The sequence below is a fragment of the Grammomys surdaster genome, unplaced genomic scaffold (assembly GCF_004785775.1).
Source record: "Grammomys surdaster isolate TR1022 unplaced genomic scaffold, NIH_TR_1.0 125876, whole genome shotgun sequence".
Taxonomy (NCBI): domain Eukaryota; kingdom Metazoa; phylum Chordata; class Mammalia; order Rodentia; family Muridae; genus Grammomys; species Grammomys surdaster.
Genome location: NW_021620701.1, coordinates 3,114,761 through 3,133,881, shown reverse-complemented (window position 1 = coordinate 3,133,881; position 19,121 = coordinate 3,114,761). Strand labels below are relative to the sequence as shown.

At 40.6% G+C, this 19,121-nt stretch overlaps 1 protein-coding gene across 3 annotated transcripts in view; it reads left to right on the top strand.

Moving 5' to 3' along the window:
- The window catches only part of Gfm2 (G elongation factor mitochondrial 2), a 34,476-nt gene that overhangs the window by 9,637 nt on the left and 5,718 nt on the right, over nt 1–19,121 (top strand). For all 3 annotated transcript variants that reach the window (XM_028790209.1, XM_028790208.1, XM_028790210.1), the window contains exons 7-17: nt 669–757; nt 4,065–4,153; nt 5,514–5,574; nt 5,778–5,957; nt 9,550–9,630; nt 10,402–10,550; nt 11,959–12,099; nt 12,183–12,282; nt 13,964–14,150; nt 16,107–16,183; nt 17,624–17,762. In XM_028790209.1, coding sequence (XP_028646042.1) covers nt 669–757; nt 4,065–4,153; nt 5,514–5,574; nt 5,778–5,957; nt 9,550–9,630; nt 10,402–10,550; nt 11,959–12,099; nt 12,183–12,282; nt 13,964–14,150; nt 16,107–16,183; nt 17,624–17,762 — 1,293 coding nt within the window. The remainder of the gene's footprint in view (nt 1–668; nt 758–4,064; nt 4,154–5,513; nt 5,575–5,777; nt 5,958–9,549; nt 9,631–10,401; nt 10,551–11,958; nt 12,100–12,182; nt 12,283–13,963; nt 14,151–16,106; nt 16,184–17,623; nt 17,763–19,121) is intronic.

The window sequence follows — 19,121 nt, the reverse complement described above, 5'->3', positions numbered from 1 at the left end:
CCCCCCCCCCCCCCCCCCCCCGCTCCCACCATTCTGCTCTTTACATCTGTCCATGTGACGGCTCTAGATACCTCCTGCAAGTGGAATCACACCATGTTTACCTTATTGTCATTGGCTTATTTATTTCAGTTTGTATGAAACCTTCATTTAACAGGAATTTCTTTTAATGCTACATAATATTCCATGTGTGTGTACTTGTCTCTCAGTATACATGAGGAATTGATTTTAGGATCCCATGTAGATACCAGAATTTGTAGATGTTTAAATCCCTTGTAGAATGGTATAATATTTCCATATAACCTGTATGTATCCTCTTGTATACCTACAGTATCTTAATACAAGTGACTACTACGTAAATAGTTATTATTCTGTATTGTTTAGAGAATAATGACAAGAAAAAATGTCTGTCCATGTTTAGAACAGACAATATTTTCCCTGAATCTTTTCAGCCCATAAGTGTATCTCCAAACTCAGAACATGTAGGTACAGGAAAGTGACTGTCTCTCCTACACTTTGTTCGCTGTGAATGTAGATGTGCAAATAGCTTCTTGAGACACTCCTTTTAATTGCTCACTTTCCTTTGTGTACACTCAGGAGTGACATTGCTGGCCCATGTGACGGTTCTGGTTTGGTTTTGAAGATTTTAAGTGTCTCTTTTCTTTCCTTAGGTCACGTGGACTTCACTCTGGAGGTTGAGCGCTGCTTGAGGGTGTTGGATGGTGCGGTGGCCGTATTTGATGCCTCTGCTGGCGTAGAGGTAAAGCCGAAGCCAGAGTAAACACAGAACAACAGTGCAATTTATAAAATGTAGCATGTATCAGAATTAGTCAGTTACAATCCTTTATTTGGTAAATCCATATCAGTCAGACTGGTGGAAGGAAGCTGGAATAATGAAATGTCACCTCAGTTTTTCCACAGTGGAAGGAAAGTTAGTTTTTCTATAGAAAATGTATGCACGTTGGTGTGGGGAACCATGAGGAGCCTGGGACTCTGTTGATTTTAAACAGTGAGTTTCTCTGCATCTGTGTCATGGATTCTGTCAGAAGTCACAGTCACTAGGTGAGGGTCAGGGGACTTTATTAGTCTGCATGTGTTAACCACCAGAGTCAGCATCCCTCCAAGTCCTACTGCAGAGAGTGACGTGAGAGGAGTCAGATGCCAGCTGCTCAGGTGACATGGTAAGAACAGTGAAACACTTTGTCTTGTGCAGTTAGCATTCCTCTGTGTTACTCTGGAGGATAGACAATGTCTATTTTCTAGGGCAGTCAGCAAACCTAACTTTCCTCCCAAGGGAGACACTACCTGAGTAGATTGTTTACTATAGAACTATTCTTAAAAGATGGTGTAGAGAGGACAGTTGCACTTCTAGCAACACACGGAAACAGGAACAATTATCTCCTCACCGGTAACATAAAGATCCTTATCCTGGTGGTGGTGGAAGCATACACCTTAAATCCCAGCACTCAGAGACAGAGGCAGGTGGATCTCTGAGAGTTCAAGGGTAGCCTGGACTACAGGGTAAGTTCCAGGATAGCGCTGCACAGTAAAACCCTGTCTTGAAAACAAAACAAAACAAAAAACCGACCAGAAAACAGGTTTTTCGGAGGAGCTATAGCTCCTTTCCAGAGTATCTGCCAAGCCTGTACGAGAGCCTAGGCTTGGGAAAGTCCTGGAGGGAATTCTGACAATGGATCTTTCAATAGAGCCTATTGGTAGTAGAGGGAGTTATGCTGTTTTTATTGTTGTTTTTGTTTGGTTTGGTTTTTATTGCTTCAAAGAGGGTTTCATTATGTATCATGTATGCAGATGAAGCTGGGCTCAAACTCACAGAGATCCACCCTCTCTGCTTCCTAAGGACTGGGATTAAAGGTGTGTGCCACTCCCTGGTTTGTGCTATGTTTATAGGGGTGAGTTATACTATCTTTAGTGAGTATGCCCTTCAAAATTGCCTTTGTTGAATACATAATTCATATAAGTATTGACCTTAAAATTATTTTAATTAAGTTGTAAAAATCAGTATCTTTTTAAAAATGGGACAAATTAGCACAATACAAGATGCTAGGAAATATAAAACAAATGTGTACTGTACTCTTGCTCAAAATGTTTGACACCCATGTCTAATCATGAAACAATGATTAGTGAAATCTAAGTGAAAAGATGTATCAGAGACAACTACTTACAGCTTCTCAGAAATAAGACAAAAACAAAAAACCTTTTTTTTTTCCAGGACAGAATTTCTCTGTATAGCCCTGGCTGTCCTGGAACTCTGTAGACCAGGCTGACCTCGAACTCAGAAATCCACCTGCCTCTGCCTCCCAAGTGCTGGGATTAAAGTCATGTGCCACCACTGCCTGGCCAAAAAACCTTTTAGATGTAAGAATCATAAATGATTAAGGGGAATCCTGGAGAACTATTCTAGATAAAAGGATTTTAAAAAATCAAGAAAATGAATGTATTTTTAAATCCCTGGTTAGATCCTAAATATAAAATGAATCAGAAGAGATCTTTGAGGAAAACAGAGAAATTTGAATTATACACTATGTGAAAATGTTATTTTAAGCTATGTTAATCTTAAAATGTTCGGAGTGTGATCATTATAATTGGTTCTTTAGGAGAAGACTCTTATTTGGAAGTACATGCAGGTATCACCATATCGCCAACCTACAGTCACGACCCAGCTATATCCATTATGTATTTGGTCCGTATGCAGGGCTTTTGAAAGGGAGCTATCAACATGAGATTACATTTTACGTGCTGAAGAATGCTTGAAATCCAGAAGAGCAATAGCAACCATTGATGACGATGGCCCAGCTGCAGCTCACAGTTGTTGGTTCAGTGACTTTAGAAGACTGTTTGACAGTTCTATAGAAAGTTATATATGCATCTACCCTACAACCCAGTAGCTCTGTATCTTTTTCCCAGGGAATGGACCATTTATTAACCAGGGATTTGTTGAGAATGTTTATAGAGGCTTGAATGACAGCAGCTCCCAGCTAGGAGCTATGTAAGTGTGTGCTCACTGACTGATGGAGAAGCTGCTCTGTCTGAGTAAAGGGATGAGAAATCAGAAGCTATAGTCATGTGAGACTCAGGAATAGGCAGGATATGAACCTGTGATGACCTGGAGAGGCAAATCTGGAGAGATAGAATGTTCTGTGTATTAATCTGAGTTACATAAGGTCTATTTCAAAATTATCTATATGCTTAGTCTGTGAATTTTGTTGTATATGATTTTGCCTGAGCAAACAAAAAGCTGAACATTAGAATTTTTAAGGTTTTTAGGCTTAAGGATTCAGTGAAGTACAGATGTTTTAAAACAACCAGACTATATTTATAAATTTAACATGTGCAGGAATAAAATAAATTAGAGAAAAAGCATATGTAAGAAGCATTTCTTATATGTAAGCATATAAGAAATTCTTATAAATATAGGTCTATTCTTCACCTTTCCCTATTGGTTCACATGAACATTCAGATACTTAAAAGTGCTTTTATTATATTCTCATTTATTCCTCAAGGCAAAAATCCATATTTTACATATAAAAAACCCTGACATTAGGAGATGTGGTGGCACCTGCCTGTAATCTCAGCAGTTGGAAGGAGGATGGAGGAAGATCTGGAGTTTAGAGTCAGCCTTGCTATGTAGCAAGGTCCATGCCATCCTGGGCTTTCTGAGACCTGGTCTAAAAAAATAATATTTAAAACAAATTAGCTCATTATTACATATTGGAAAAAATGAGGCAAGATAAAAAGTAGGTCTTTTAGTTGTAACGTAAGTTCTTTCCTGAGAGCTCTGGATATCTCCCAGATTCTAAATCACCTTGTCTGGGAACTTAGTTTACTAAACAGAAGCACTGGTCTTAAGCAGCGTGAAACATCTTCCAGTCACTTCACCATATCCTGTTCTTTTCTCCTGAGAGCAAGACAGGGTCCCTGGAAATGAACTGCAGGGGTTCTTGTTCTCTGCCAGCATCATGTCCAGTTCCACCTCACCGCAGATTCATAGATCCAGTCACCCTGTGTCTTGCAACAGCCACAGACATTTTCTCTCATTTTTGCTTTAGGCCCAGACTCTCACTGTGTGGAGGCAAGCTGACAAACACAAAATACCCCGAATCTGCTTTCTTAACAAGATGGATAAGGCTGGAGCAAGGTATTTTCAGACTACTTTGTAGGCTGTTCCTGTTACAAAGCAAAGGCAGGAACTCAGGGTTTAGAGCCTAAGTTTAGAAAAAGCAATTTTTCCTTATAAAGTATAATTATTCTCCGGACGCTTAGCGATTTAAAATACTTTCAAAGCAGCTCAATTGTAGCTGAGATCAACTGAGATCTGCTAAGTGTCGAGCCATCTGGGTCTAATGTAGCACATTTTGTACAACCCTGATGGAGTGCTGAGTCTTGCTGTTCTGTGCGTCTCTTTGGAGCTCCACAGCATAGCACCCTTGCTCCTGACGGCTGCGGTGGTCTCCTGAGTGCTAGAGTTAGAGAGTAGGGCTGGTTCTTGTAGTCAGCTCAGAGAATGGGGTCTTTGTACATCTTCTGGTTTTCTTTAGATAGTATTAGGCCCAACAGAAGGCCCTGGGAAGGAGAGTGTCCTGTATGTAAGGCAGATGATGATCAGTGCTGAGCTGAGCTCAGCCATCACCAGAATGATACATTGTCCTGGCGACATAGCGCTGAGTCAGAAATAGATGAAGGATTCGGTGAAATGTGAACAGAAATGAGTCAAGAACATTAAGGATTGTGGAGGAAATATGGGAAGACATCTTGGTCAGTGATAAGAGTGTGGTAAAAATTTAGCTGTCCTTCCCCAAGACTATCTATCTATCGTGTGCCCTGTGGTTATGTGGCTTTCTTGGCAACTTAGTTTAAACTTCCCTTGGTTACTAATGGTGCAGCTAGGCTCAAGTTTGAACCTTTCCTATTTGGGATTTCTTGTAGTCAATAAAAGTACTCATTGACTGACTTCAGTGTCTGTAGTGATGAGGGTAATGCCTGGATACTAGGCTAGTTCTCAGAGATGTTGGGGCCATGTACATGTATATATAATTCTGCCTGTGTGCTAACAATAGCATTTGTACCATAGGTAGCCAGCCCGAATGTTAGCATAAAAGCTAGCACCATAACATAAGATCTGATACCTAAGATTAAAACAGAACATCGACTAGTCAGTCTGGGTCTTAGAAGAGAACCAATAGTGTATGTAGCTATAGAAGAAAATCCTTAATTCAAATGAATTCTTTCATTTAACTAATTAATTAACTGTGTGGCCTTTATTAGTATTAATATTAAATCTTGGTTATATGAAGTTTGCAGTGATAATTGCTTAGACTTGCATGTGCTGAGATAACGGTGACTACTCAATTGCTATTATCAGATATCTTTAAGATACTGCCCCGTGGGAAACCCATGTAGTGAGCAGTGTGGAGAATAAAGGGTTATTTTAGAGAACATTCTTAAACCTGTTTTGAGAGGTTTTTACTGTTTCTAACAGGTTGCTCTGATTTTTACAGTTTTAACTATGCAGTTGAAAGCATCAGGGAGAAGTTAAAGACAAAGCCCCTGATTTTACAGGTAATTGGTTAATTAATACCACATTCTGATAGTTCCTTATGAGTTGATTGTAGCATGTACACTTTTGATGAATACTCAAGTGATAAGTAAATACAGCTAAAGATTTTGATTGAAATAGTGAGGTAAGAGTTGAGGAAAGCGGTGTACTGGTAAGTGTTGTCACCAGCATGGTGTAACCACATAAAGCTCACTCTAACTTACAGCTGCCAATTGGTGAAGCCAGAACTTTCCACGGAGTGGTGGACGTAGTAAACAAAGAAAAGCTTGTTTGGAATTCTAACTCTGATGATGGAAAAGACTTCGAGAGAAAGCCGCTCTCTGAAGGGAGTGATCCGGACCTGCTAAAGGACACGATCGAAGCAAGGAACGCCTTAATTGAACAAGTAAATACATTAGTTTAAAATTCTGTGTTCACTAACTTTTGGATATATGTATTGTGAAGTTTTATATACAATTACGTATGTAATATGTAAAATATAGTAAATGAAAATTAATACCATTGTGTCTGCCATCCACAAACAAAGGTGAAATAGTAACTGTGTTTCCTATTTATCTGTATATCCTTTTTAGTTGTTTTTTCCTTTTAAGATTAATTTATTCATTTATTTTTGTTTGTATGACTGTCTTTCCTGGATGTGTTTGTGTTTACCGTATGTATGTCAGGTGCCCAGGGAGACCAGAAGAAGGTGTTAGGATTCTTCGGAACCGGAGTTATCAGATGCTTGAGAGCAAAGGCGCTGTCTCCCTGGCCCTGGTTTGGTTTTGTTGTGTGTGCTCAGAGTTGAACCTAGGACTTGTTAGATGATAAGCATGTGCTTTACCCCTGAGCTGCACTCCCTGTACCCAACATGTTATTTCAGTGTCAGCATTAGTTTGCATACTCTGTCCTGCTGTGTGGAATGATGCTGTTTATACTTTCTCATTGTACATTGCGACGGAGCTGGTCACTGTTTGTACGTGGAGTGAGGGTTTAGTGTTAGTGATGTATGGTGTTCTGATACATGATTACAGTGCATTTATTGTCTGCTTCCCATTGTTTTGACTTGAAGTTGTTTTTCTTTTTTGCTAGAAATAATGTTGCTGAGTATGTTGTGGCATACATCTGAAATCCCATTACTTCTCGAATTGAAGCAGGAGAATTTAGGGTCAGCCAAGGCTAAATAGTGAGTTCTAGGCCAACCTAGGAGTATAGTGACCTTTCTCAAAGAAATCGGGCAAACAGAAACCATGCTCTATCTCCTGTGCAATGTGGAAAATGTTTCCTGAACTTTTAAAAATAGAATCCATGTATCAAGGAACCTGCCTGTCTTCTACTTTATCAAATGTCAGATTACTTAGAAAAATTAAAGCCATCAATTTATTATAGTTACTAGATAGCTTAGCTCTGCATCAGTTCTCAACACTTCAATAGAACACAGCAAGATTGTTATCTGGTAATGTTAGACTTCGGTGTGCAGCTTGGAACAGACAACACCAGACCAAACGGTTCCATAGGGGAGGGGGTTTATTTAGGGCAGAGGGCAAAGGTATGGGGAGAAATGGGAGAAGATGGTGGAGAAAGAGGAGAGAGGAGAGAAGACCAGAAGTGGAGGCCGGCCATGACCATGTGGAGAGAGGGGGAAGGGAAGGGGCGAAGGGCTAGGAGAAGCTAGAGGCAAGAGAGTAAGAGAGTAAGAGAGAGAGGAGGAGGCAAGCAGCCCCTTTTATAGCAGGCACGCCTACCTGGCTGTTGCCAGGTAACTGTGGGGAGGAGCGTACCTGGGTGTTGCCAGATTACTGTGGAGGTGGAGTTTAGACAGAATACTAACAGGTAATATTTATATTATATTAGTATTTGTGGCAATAGATAGTACATGTTAGGCTTCTTGAAAAATATATATATATTGAATATATACATCTTTTTTTCACTTTAAAATTGAATTCGTCTAAATTTAAAACAAATGTTTTTAAGACATAGTCTTGACTATGTTGCCCAGATTTCTCTGGAACATACCATCCTACCACCTCATATTCTACCGTACCTGCTCAGTCCAAACAGATTCTATCAGCATTTTCTAACTTTATCTTGTATAGGTAGATATTTTTAGAGAAATTATTTGCCATTTAGAATTTTTAGAGTTTACTGACTTTATAACTAACATAATGTTACTGTTACTGGATAGTGGGTATTGAGGGCCTGGTGTTTGCTAAGTTTAGGGCTTTACATGTACTGTTTTATTCTTACAACCATGTGGTTTCCCATTTTACAGATGAGAAGTCAGACTCTCAGCATGTTTAAGTACGTTTTGCTGCTAATAAAGGGCAGAGCAGGGATCTCAACGTAGGACAGAATCAGATCAGAGCTCAAACTGCTTCCACCTTGCTAGACTGCTTCCTCCTCTTCCTCTTTCTTTTCTTCCTCTGTCTCTCTCTTTCTGTCTGTCTCTCTTTCCTTCCTTCCTTCCTTCCTTCCTTCCTTCCTTCCTTCCTTCCTTCCTTTCTTTCTTTCTTTCTTTCTTCCTGTCTCTTAGGACACCTTTAGAGGTGAAGCGTCATGATGATAGTAATAAGGAATACTTATGGGCCACTAACTGCATGTTCTAAAAGATTGGTTAGAATTGGCTATTGATCGTCACTGCAGCCCTAAGAAGAAAGTGACCAGGACTAACATCGTGTTTTTCAGTGACAGGGTATGAGAAACAGAAGATAAAAATTGGTACATGGATCCCTTGCACAAATTTTGTCTTGTGCCAATCAAGTTTATTGAGAAGTACAACATCTTGTATAGTGTTCTCAGGGTGAAAAATGGCCAACATCAGCAGAGAGCTAAGTCAGACAAGTTGGCAAAGAGGACACAGCTGCCTTAGTGCTGACAACCACAGTCCAGGAGAGAGTCAGATCTCCAGAAACCACAGCCTGGACTCCTGAGGCCCGGGCTCCAGCCCCACACCAGCCCTGCTAAGACTACTTATGGATGAGGACACAGAACTAGTTTCCTTTGTCCTTTCTTCGAGGCCTCTGGGAAAGGCTTGGGTGGTCTGACCTACCACAGGAAGGCACTGTATTCATTGCATGAGTTAGGAAAGCAGGTAATGAAACTTGCCTGAAGTCATCACAGGCCAAGAATGGTCCAGTAGTTCTACTCAGTCCAGTTGTGGAAACTGCTTTGAACCTCGCACTTCATGCTTTCTGGGCAGGCTGGACTTGTTTCTGCTGTGTCTTCTGTACTTACACTTTGGTGTTCTCGCCGAGCTTGAATGTTTTGCTCCTTTGCACTATCACCCGTAATTGAAACTGTTTTAGAATTATGATCATGATTTGTTTTTATTTTTTGTCTGAGGTAGAGTCTCGATTTCTAGCCCAGGCTGCCTAGAAATGTGCAGTCCACCAGCCTCAGCCTCCTAAGTGCTGGGATTGCAGGGGTGTGCCGTTATGCCTGGCCTGTTTTATTACTTTGTTGTTAGCTGAATTATCTGTTTCATTTATGCCGATGGTTATGAGAAGCACAAACTAGCTAATTACAGTTGTATTGTTAACAGCAACTCAAGTACCTTACTTCCTCAGTACGATAGGAAGGAAGTGGGAAGTGTAGTGATCACTGTGCATTCGTATGCTAGAGGAGTACCCGGTGACACATGCTATGAGCTAAAAGCCCCTGCTTTATCCCCAGACCAGCAGTCCCATGTGTCATGGTCACTGTGATTGCCTTAGGCATTTTCTCTCTGTGGCACTGAGTAGGTAACATAGAATTGAGTCCAGCTCTGACTCTCTGTGACTTCAAGAAATTCACAGCACACCTTCAATTTCCAGTTTTTTTCCTTTGGGGAAACAAAGCAAAACTGAACTGTGTTTTCAAAAGGTACAAAGAGTTGTTTGGCCTGTGTGTGACAGGTCATATAACTGACCTCACTGTTATATACTGCATAGACTGCATACATGTAAAGTTAGCTAAGGATGAAACTAATACAAGTTATACAAGTTTCTCTTTCTTTACAGGTTGCAGATTTAGATGATGAATTTGCTGACTTGGTTTTAAATGAATTTAGTGAAAATTTTGATTTGGTACCAGCTGAAAAGGTAATGTGTTATTTAATCATCTATACATAATTTTACTCAAGTGAATATGATTTGGTTTTTCTGTCTTTAGAGAGTATATAATGTGTGTTAACATTTTATGCTATTAAAAATAGTGGCTGAAAAATAAAAGTCACTGTGTCTTATAAGTACTTAATGCCAGCAACATATTATTTCCAGATATGTTTTACAAAGTTAGAAGTTGAATCATGTTTCCTTACACAGTTAGAGCCAGTTCATTTTCTCATAGCATGGCTCTTTAATGGGAGTCAGCAGGAGGGAATTATCCCAGTATTGGGAACCAAGCCACTACCTGGGTTGGTGTGGTCGTGACTTAGAGGAAAAGAACCTGCAACTGCCACTTTACTGCACCAGCATAATTCCTCAACACATTCTAAAACAGCCTTATGCCCCCAGATATGTATAGCTCCTATCATGCATCAAAGCCTCTCTGCATCATCCCAGGTGAATACAACACTTTTTCAATATTTTTAAGCACTTATTGTATCTAAAACTTTTCTACCTTCTGAAGCTTTGCTGTGTTTTCAGAGGCCTCACTGTAATACTTATAAAGACTCTGTTGAACAAGAGACAGCAGACATCCAGCATACTGGGAAGTGATTAGCGTTGTAAGAGACATAAATCCATGAAGAGTGATGGAGGTGTGGTGCGGAGCCTTTCACTAGGGTGTTAGGGGAAGCCTTTATCCGAGAGATCCTGGCAGGGACTGGTGAACTGTGCACAGATCCACGTTCACACTCTCTTTGCTTTTAGCTACAGGCTGCAATACACAGAGTAACACTGGCTCAGACTGCTGTGCCCGTGCTGTGTGGGAGCGCCTTGAGAAACAAGGGCGTGCAGCCCCTGCTGGATGCTGTGACCACTTACCTGCCATCACCTGAGGAGCGTGAGGACAGGTTTCTGTAAGTGTGTGACCACATTCAGTAAACTCATAGGGCTGGAAAAGCTGAGTAAGCCTTGTTTCATGAAAATACTTTAAAGCTGCCATTTAAAAAAATAGTGAAGAATATCTCTGTAAATGATACAGGGCCATAGTTAGTAATTCTCACTTGAAAAGACATTTTTGTTCTCTTTTAAACCTGTCGTATTTATAGGTAGAGTTATGAAGGTGGGTTTTTCCTGTGTGTGTTGATTCTGCCATCTCAGTTGGCTTTTTATTTTTTAAAAATTTGTTACTTATTTAGTAGATATGTTTCTACTCATCTAGATTTCAGGATTTTTTCTATAGTCAAAATATTGGAGGAGGTTATTGTCTTCTCCTGCTGTCTGGCTCTGTAATAGGTCTCTAACGTCTGAAGTAGTATTAAGCACAATAGCAGAGAAGTGGGTTTTGTGATAAAAAGGACAGTAATAACTTCTCACATTTCGGAATTAAAAAGGCATGTGAAGTGAGCGTGGACTTCATGCCAAGAGGCCTGATCCAAGTGACTTAGCCTCACCTCAGTGAAAGATGGGCGATCGGACTCCTGTCTCCTAAGAGACACAAGTCCAGTGAGTTAACAATGTTGAGTAAGCATAAGGGGCAGGGCTAGCGTGTAGATGGCTTCCATATGTGTTAGCACCTTTAAAGGACTAGGAATAAGATGGGAAAGGCTACAGTTAGAGATGTGTTTAACTTTGACTCATGGACTTCCTTAAGACTGGTGACAGTATCATCTTTCCTCAGAAAAATGCACCTAATGGACAAAATTTGTCAATTTCAGGAATGAAGGGCAATTTAAAAACATATTTAAGAATCCCATTTCTGTGAACAAGCTTCAGTTTCTACTGTAGACTGATAGTATATTTCAGCTAGACACAAAGAAAAGTGAGACAGGCTGAAGCAGCAGTGGAGAGGACATTTGCTTATCCTCAGGAGACACCATGGTTTTATGACCTTGAAGGTATACTGTTTTTGGCTTTTCAAGACAGGGTTTCTCTGTGTTGCTCTGGCTGTCCTGGAACTCACTCTGTTGACCAGGCTGGCCTCGAACTCAGAAATCCACCTGCCTCTGCCTCCCAAGTGCTGGGATTAAAGGCGTGCACCACCACCACCCCGCAGAAGATACACTTTTTAAGGAGAGAGTTTGTGCAATGAAGATGCTTACAAATATGACAGTACTTGAAAGAGAGCCCATTTTTAGTTGTAGTTGTAAAGATTTATTGGTAAGCACCCATTAAGTATTCTAGTCAGTGATGGAAGAGAGGGTTGTAGAAATGTTACTCCCTGGGCCTGGATAACTCTGCTGAAAGGTGCATGAGATCTTTGGGAGGATCCTGCCTGATCTGTGCAGGTAGCTGGGCCTCTCTGATACCTCCTTTATCCTGCAGGCAATGGTATAAGGGCGATTTATGTGCACTGGCATTTAAAGTGCTACATGACAAACAGCGAGGAGCCCTGGTTTTCCTGCGCATTTACTCGGGCACACTGACACCCCAGTCGGCTGTCCATAACATTAACAGAAACTGCACGTAAGGAGAAATTTTGGTTATTTCCTAAAACTGCACTCATTTATTTCAAAATACTTTACTAATATAGATCATGGGTTTTATAGGGAGAGAATGAGCCGCCTACTTTTGCCATTTGCTGACCAACATGTAGAAATCCCTTCCCTGACTGCTGGAAACATTGCTTTGACAGTTGGGCTTAAACAAGTAAGTGACCTCGTGGGTTCCATAGCATATCATGTAAATGTAATTTTTAAATACTTTTATAATAGCAAAAAAAATCACAAATCAACTATATGTCTATTATATGATGGCATATTTATCAGTATAGTTAAATATCATGAATTTGCTAGAAAGAAAAATAGATTACAGAAGCCCACAGTCAGGATGGATATTGTCAAATAGCATTCAACTCCAAGTAAAGTCTAAAATTTATTTACAATTTTTTATTTTATTTTTATTCCTATAGAATCTTTGACTATTTGTGAGTGAGTGTGTTTGTGTGTGTAATAGAGAGACAGAGGAGAGGGAGAGGGAGGAGATCTCTCTGGAAGGGAGTTGGGGGTCAGGAAGAGAGATTCTCTGATCTCTGTTTCTCTGTCACTAAGTTTCCCTGGCTTGCCTTGGGCTTACTGGCTGGGCCTGGCTGGTCTCAAAGTCCTCTACCATGCTTGCTGAGTGTTCACCTATTTGGAGCATGGCAGAAAGTTTGATCCAGCTTTTCAACTGATCAGGTAGTGACGAAAGGTCTTTTGCTCAGGAGGGCTCTTTAGGACCAGGGTTTGGGTTTCTTTTGTTTCCAGTTCTGCTCTCAGCCCACAGTTCATCAGTGCTTGCACAAAAGAGGCATGGCATAGACATTTATAGGGTCAGTGGAAGGACGTACTTGGTGTCAAGTTGGGTTTGAGTGGGTTAAAGCTGAGGACTTCTTTTAATTCAGCTTATTCAAATGTTGTTTTCAGTAAACTTTGGCATACCTTATTGGGATACAATTGTTACGTTAACCTTTTAGCTCTTCATGATTAACCGCAGGTTTCAGAACTGTTTAGGAGAAAACATCCATGGTGTGAATTTTGTACCTGCAGTACTTTTCAGACCAGGTTTCTCTGTTTAGCCCTGGTTGTCCTGGAATTCTGTAGACTAGGCTGGCCTCAAACCCAGAGATCCACCTGCCTCTGCTTCCTGGGTGTTGGGATTAAAGGTGTGTGCCACCATGCCTGGCTGTACCTAATCTGTCTCCTCTATCTTCCTAATGGCAGTCCCTGCCCCTTGTGCGTATTTGAAGGAGTACTGCAGTCATTTGGAGAGCTGTCTGCAGAGGGAAACCAGCAGAGCCTTGAGCTGAACAGAGCATAAGTGAATTGCAGTTTTGAAGTTTACATACAGTCTGTACCGCTTATGGGTGTCTCTCATGTTCATTTAAAATACTACTTTGTTTCCATGGAGCTTTTATATAGTGTCAGGGTGTGTCTGAGGTTTTCGATATTGAAGTTAATAGAGAATTTTCTGTAAAATATTAAATTCTTGTGTTAAACTGTGCATGTGTGTGTGTAAGAGAGTATTTCTGTGTCACTAATAGAGAGGTTAAAACACTTCGTGAGCTTTTACCTTGCTATGATGGGAAATTCAGGAAGATATACTTTTAGGCAGATATACTTTTGCTAATAAATTTTGTTGTGTATTGTATGTTTCATTATGTATTAGAATTTATTACAATGACAGTTTAGATTAGAGTTCTTGCACAAGTTAAAGGAGCCTTATATAAAGGTGTAAGATTTGTGAATTATTTCTCTCTAGTTTGAGTGAAGAACATGCTACACTAGTGTTTTGTCCTGTGGTTTGGGTGGAAGATGAGTGCTAGCCAGGAAACTGTCCTGTGTGCTTGCAGACTGCTACTGGAGACACCATAGTCTCGTCCAAGTCCAGCGCACTAGCTGCAGCTCGCAGAGCCGGACAGGGAGAACGGAAGCACGGAAAGAACAGTGAAGCAGAGAGTCTGCTGTTGGCTGGGGTGGAGATCCCAGAGCCTGTCTTCTTCTGCACCATAGAACCCCCATCAGTGGCTAAGCAGCCAGGTATAAGCAGTGTTGGCTTTTCAGTTTGCTGCTGTTTGTAGCCTGTGAGAAGTAGTTTCAGTGAGTCCTCAAAAGACTTCCTGTGGGACAGAGTTAAATTTTACTTGTGTTTACTGGTCAGCATTTCTTGTGCTTGGTCTGGGTTTTACTTGAGTCGCTTTGATTTGTTTGTTTTGTTGTTGTTTGGGTTGTAATTTTTTGAGTTAGAGTTTCTCTGTGTAGCCTTGGCTGTCCTGGAACTCACTTTGTAGATCAGGCTGGCCTCGAACTCAGAGATGCACCTCTGCATCTCTGTGCCTCTCCATCTGGATTAAAAGTATGTCCCACCACCGCCCAGCCTTGTAATGATTTTTATGAAATTCCTGCTCTGCCCCCCTAATGTGTTAGATTAATTAGGACATGATTTCTTGCATCTACAAGATGAAGCAGTCCTGCTTTCCTGAAGATGTTTGCCCATTTTTCATTCTGTTTTCTCTTCTTTCACCTTGTCTTGCTTACATTGTAATGGCTCCCCGAAACTCTAGGTGTGCACTCAAGCATCAGCACCTTATGAGGCTCTCAGTGAGTTCTCTTATGAACACTACCTAAAGACAGACATTCAAGTGTCCTTTAGTCCTCTTATAAACAACTTGGAAGCAGAGATTATGGGAGATCAAGAGCAACCTTTATTTCCTCTCCATATCCCCTAAGATGCAGTGAGAGAACTATCTGGCCAGGTGGGGTTGTAGTTCACCTAGCTAGCTAGAGTGCACATGAAAGAAAGTGAAGTGCAGATGTAAGACCCCAAGTAATGAAAGAAACTGGGTCTTTTCTTGTCCAGTTGCTGCCAGTAGGTCAAGTTCCAAGAGGTCTAATGCTCTCTCTGGTGCCCTCAGTACCAGCCAGTTATGTTGTGCATAATATATGTGTATATTCACACACACGGCTCTCATACAGAACACATTTTTTTAAAAAAATGTAGCAAAATCCCAAATCTGAAAGCGTGAAATTTGAACATTTTTCATTTCAAACATTTAAGATAATAGATGTCATACTATATTGCCATTTAAGCATGAAGTAATATAGAAAATATTAATGCGGTCTAGAGAGATGATACCACACGGTAGTTAAGAGCACACTCTGCTCTTGCAGAAGTCTGGGTTGAGTTCTCAGCACCTAGTGCTGGATCATGGTGACTAGCAACATCTGTAACTCCATTTCCAGAGAATGTGACACCTTCTGGCCTCCAAGGACACCAGTATGCAAGTGGTGCACATACATACAAGCAGTCAAGGTACTCATACACATAAATCTTTGTAGAGTACTATTTTTTCATATTAAGTCTTTAAAATCTGGTGTGTATTTTTCCTTTATAGCACCTATTAATTCAGACCAGTAACACTTAGAAATGGACAGCACAGCTCTAGAAAGCTTGATTTATATACCTAAGAGACAATTGAATGAATATAGTTGATAAAGATTAACTCATTAATCTGTAGTTCATCTCTTTTCTTCAACTGCACTTTCATTATTGTCTTACTCCATGTAGCATATTAAACACAAGTGATTCATTTTCTCTCTCCTATGGTTGAGGCCATAGAGTCAGCTCCTCATTGTAGCTGGTGTTTCTGATGTCATAATGAGATATATATATATATTTATATATATATATATTTTTTTTTGGTCAGCTCCTAGATTTGTCTTTATGCAATAAAACCAGGTGAGGTTACTGTCCCTATAAAGCCCTTCAGTCACTTCCCAGTGTAAAGCCAGACCTCTTAGCATGGCCTATCAGAGAGTGCATGCTCTCTGGAGTTGTCTTACCTCGATTTAACCTCTGCAGGGCATTTATTGGCTCTTTGAAATTTTCTTGTTTTTAATCAATGTACCTGCTTGTTAATATATGTTCCCTACTTGAAACTTATTGTTGTCACCTAGAAATGAAGTGAGGATGACAGGTATTGTTTAATCACTCAGATTTGGATCATGCCTTGGAACGCCTTCAGCGTGAAGATCCCAGTTTGAAAGTGAAACTCGATCCTGACTCTGGACAAGTATGTATGCATAAGTTTCTTTTCATGTATGTTATCATTCTAAATAAACATTCTCTTCAGTTCCCTAAAATTACATTTCACATATACTGCTGGCTCCCCATCGGTTTGGACTTTCTATACCACAGGCTTCTGTGAAGTTTGAGATATGGTTCGAGTCTTCTGTCTCTTCACTGATGCTTATGAAAGCAGCACACTAAAGGAGTCAGGAACCAGAGAAGCCAGTATCTGTTGTGCGCATGCTCAAACTAGCCTAGGGGTGTCACTGCCTACAACATTTAGGAAACATCTGTGTAGTTGAGAGAGGGTTTAGAGAGAGGTTATTTTCCCCATTCTTAAGGCATTATCTTCAGCCATAGTATCAAACAGCTGTCTGCTTCGTCATTCAGAAAAGAGTTTTAGCTGGATAGTGCTGGTGCTTGCCTTTAATCCCAGCACTTTGGAGGAAAAACAGGTGGGTCTCTGAGTTCTAGAGCAGCCTGATCTACAAAGTGAGTTCGAGGACGGCCAGAGGTCCATAGTGAGACTCTGTCTCAAAAATATCACCACCACCACCCCAAAAAAGAAAAGAAAAGGGGTTTAGCCAGGTTTGGAGTGTCTCGTGCCTGTGATATGATAGGAATGAGTCATATGAGGTAATATGATTGCTACAAGTTTGATGTGAAGTTGGATGGCACACAAGTGAAACCCCATCAAAAATCAAACCAGGGGAGCTGGAGAGATGGCTCAGTGTTTAAGAGCACTGACTGCTTTTCCAGAGGTCCTGAGTTCAATTCCCAGCAACCACATGGTGGCTTACAACCACTTGCAATTCCAGTGCCCTCTTACAGCTTTTTAGGCATCAGGCATGCCAGTGGGGCACAGACATAGATGCAGGCAAAATACCAATACACATAAAATATTAAAAACCAGGCCCAGTGAGATGGCTCCGTGCATAAAGGCACTGGCTGCACAGGACTAAGACCTGGATTCCATCCTGGAATCTAAATAAGCTGTCCTCTGACCTCTATCTATGCCTCTCCCCTATATCATATAGAAACATAGCACAATACAACAATCATAGATAATAATCCAGCTGCATAGAGAAAGAAGGTAAAAGGCGTAATCCAGAAGTTGTAAGCATTGATTGTACTCCTGTTGCTTCTGCCAGCTTTGGTATGGGGGTTAGGAAGTATATATGACCTTAACTTGATGCCACTTACTCAGCTGGTCATCAGACTGGCATGAACAGTGCCCAAAAGTTCATTGCGTTTGACTTATTATTCTAGTCAGAAAGTCTATTTTTATGTAGGAGCCCTCAGAAAAATTTCCAAAGAAACTCAGTTGTAATTAATAGAAAATTACTTAAATATATGAACATCATTCCTTTTTATACTTTGCATTAATTTTTTCCTATATATAGTATTTTGTTTTATTTTATTTTTTTTTCCTTTTCACTATTAGACTGTCCTGTGTGGTATGGGGGAGTTACATATTGAGATTATTCATGACCGTATCAGGAGGGAGTATGGCCTAGAGACCTATCTAGGGCCTCTGCAGGTGGCATACCGGGAAACCATCTTAAACTCAGTTCGTGCCACAGGTAAAAAATAAAACATTTTGGGTGTTCTGGGTTTGTTTAGTGTTTAGCTGTGTAAACAGAGGTCACAGTTTCTAGTGTCTCCCATGGTTTTACTGTGTGTATTTAAAAAAAAAAAATTATGAATACAGGTGGCCTGGTACCACTGTTGGTACCATTTGCATCAGACAGATGTGTTTTCTGGTGGCCGTGGGACAGTGACGTAGATGGTTTGTCCCAGCCCTTACTACTGAAATGGATAATAAGAATTTGAAGTAAATGAATTATATTTAGTATATGAAGTGTGTGAGTAATTCCGCTATTTAATGCAGTGTTCCTATCCTGATGGCATTCTAGAGGAAGTGCAGTTTTTATGTTAATGTCCTGAATGTAAGTGCTTAGGTTTACTATATTTGGTTCCCTTAAGCAAAATAACAATGATCACTATTCACCTGAAGGTGAAGAACTGTCATGAACAGTTTGTGATGTAATGCAGGCCAGAAATGTGAGGATATCTAAATTTCCTTTTGAAAACTTGTTGAGGGCTGGAGAGATGGCTCAGCGGTTAAGAGCACTGACTGCTCTTCCAGAGGTCCTGAGTTCAAATCCCAGCAACCACATGGTGGCTCACAACCATCCGTAATGAGATTCAATGCCCTCTTCTGGTGTGTCTGAAGACAGCTACAGTGTACTCATAAATAAAATAAATAAATAAATCTTAAAAACTTGTTGAGTCTAGTTGACCACATTTGACTGAAACTTGAAAAGTTAACCAAATATAACTGCAGTGACACAGAAACTGTGCTACTGGACTGTGTGTGAGGACACTGAAGACAGCAGATGTGCAGAGGGCACACAGTGAGGTGTGAGAAATTTTAAGAAGGATTTAATGTTTAATTCAATGTCATAGATGGGTTTTTCTTCTGAAGTTCTGAAGGAAGCAGAAGGACTCAATTTCAAGGGCATCCCACAGTAAGGTACTTTACAAATAAATGCTTTATAAAAGGAAACAAAGGTCCCAAGATTACAGGAACCAGCTTGCCAGCTTGAAAAATACACTCACTGTCAAATACGGAGTCATTAAACATCCAGCGAGAGGATGAAGTAGAGGAAATGCCCACTAAGTATGATGTGAAATTATCATTCATATATATGGTCTCCTGTATTTATATGAGACCATGGCTGGGATTGGAGCACTGCCTCAGGGAAAGCAAATGGCAAAAGTAAACAGATGTGCAGAGAACACGCAGTGAGGACACTGAAGACAGCAGATGTGCAGAGGGCACACAGGACACTGAAGACAGCAGATGTGCACAGGACATACAGTAAGGACACTGAAGACAGCAGATGTGCAGAGGGCACACAGTGAGGACACTGAAGACA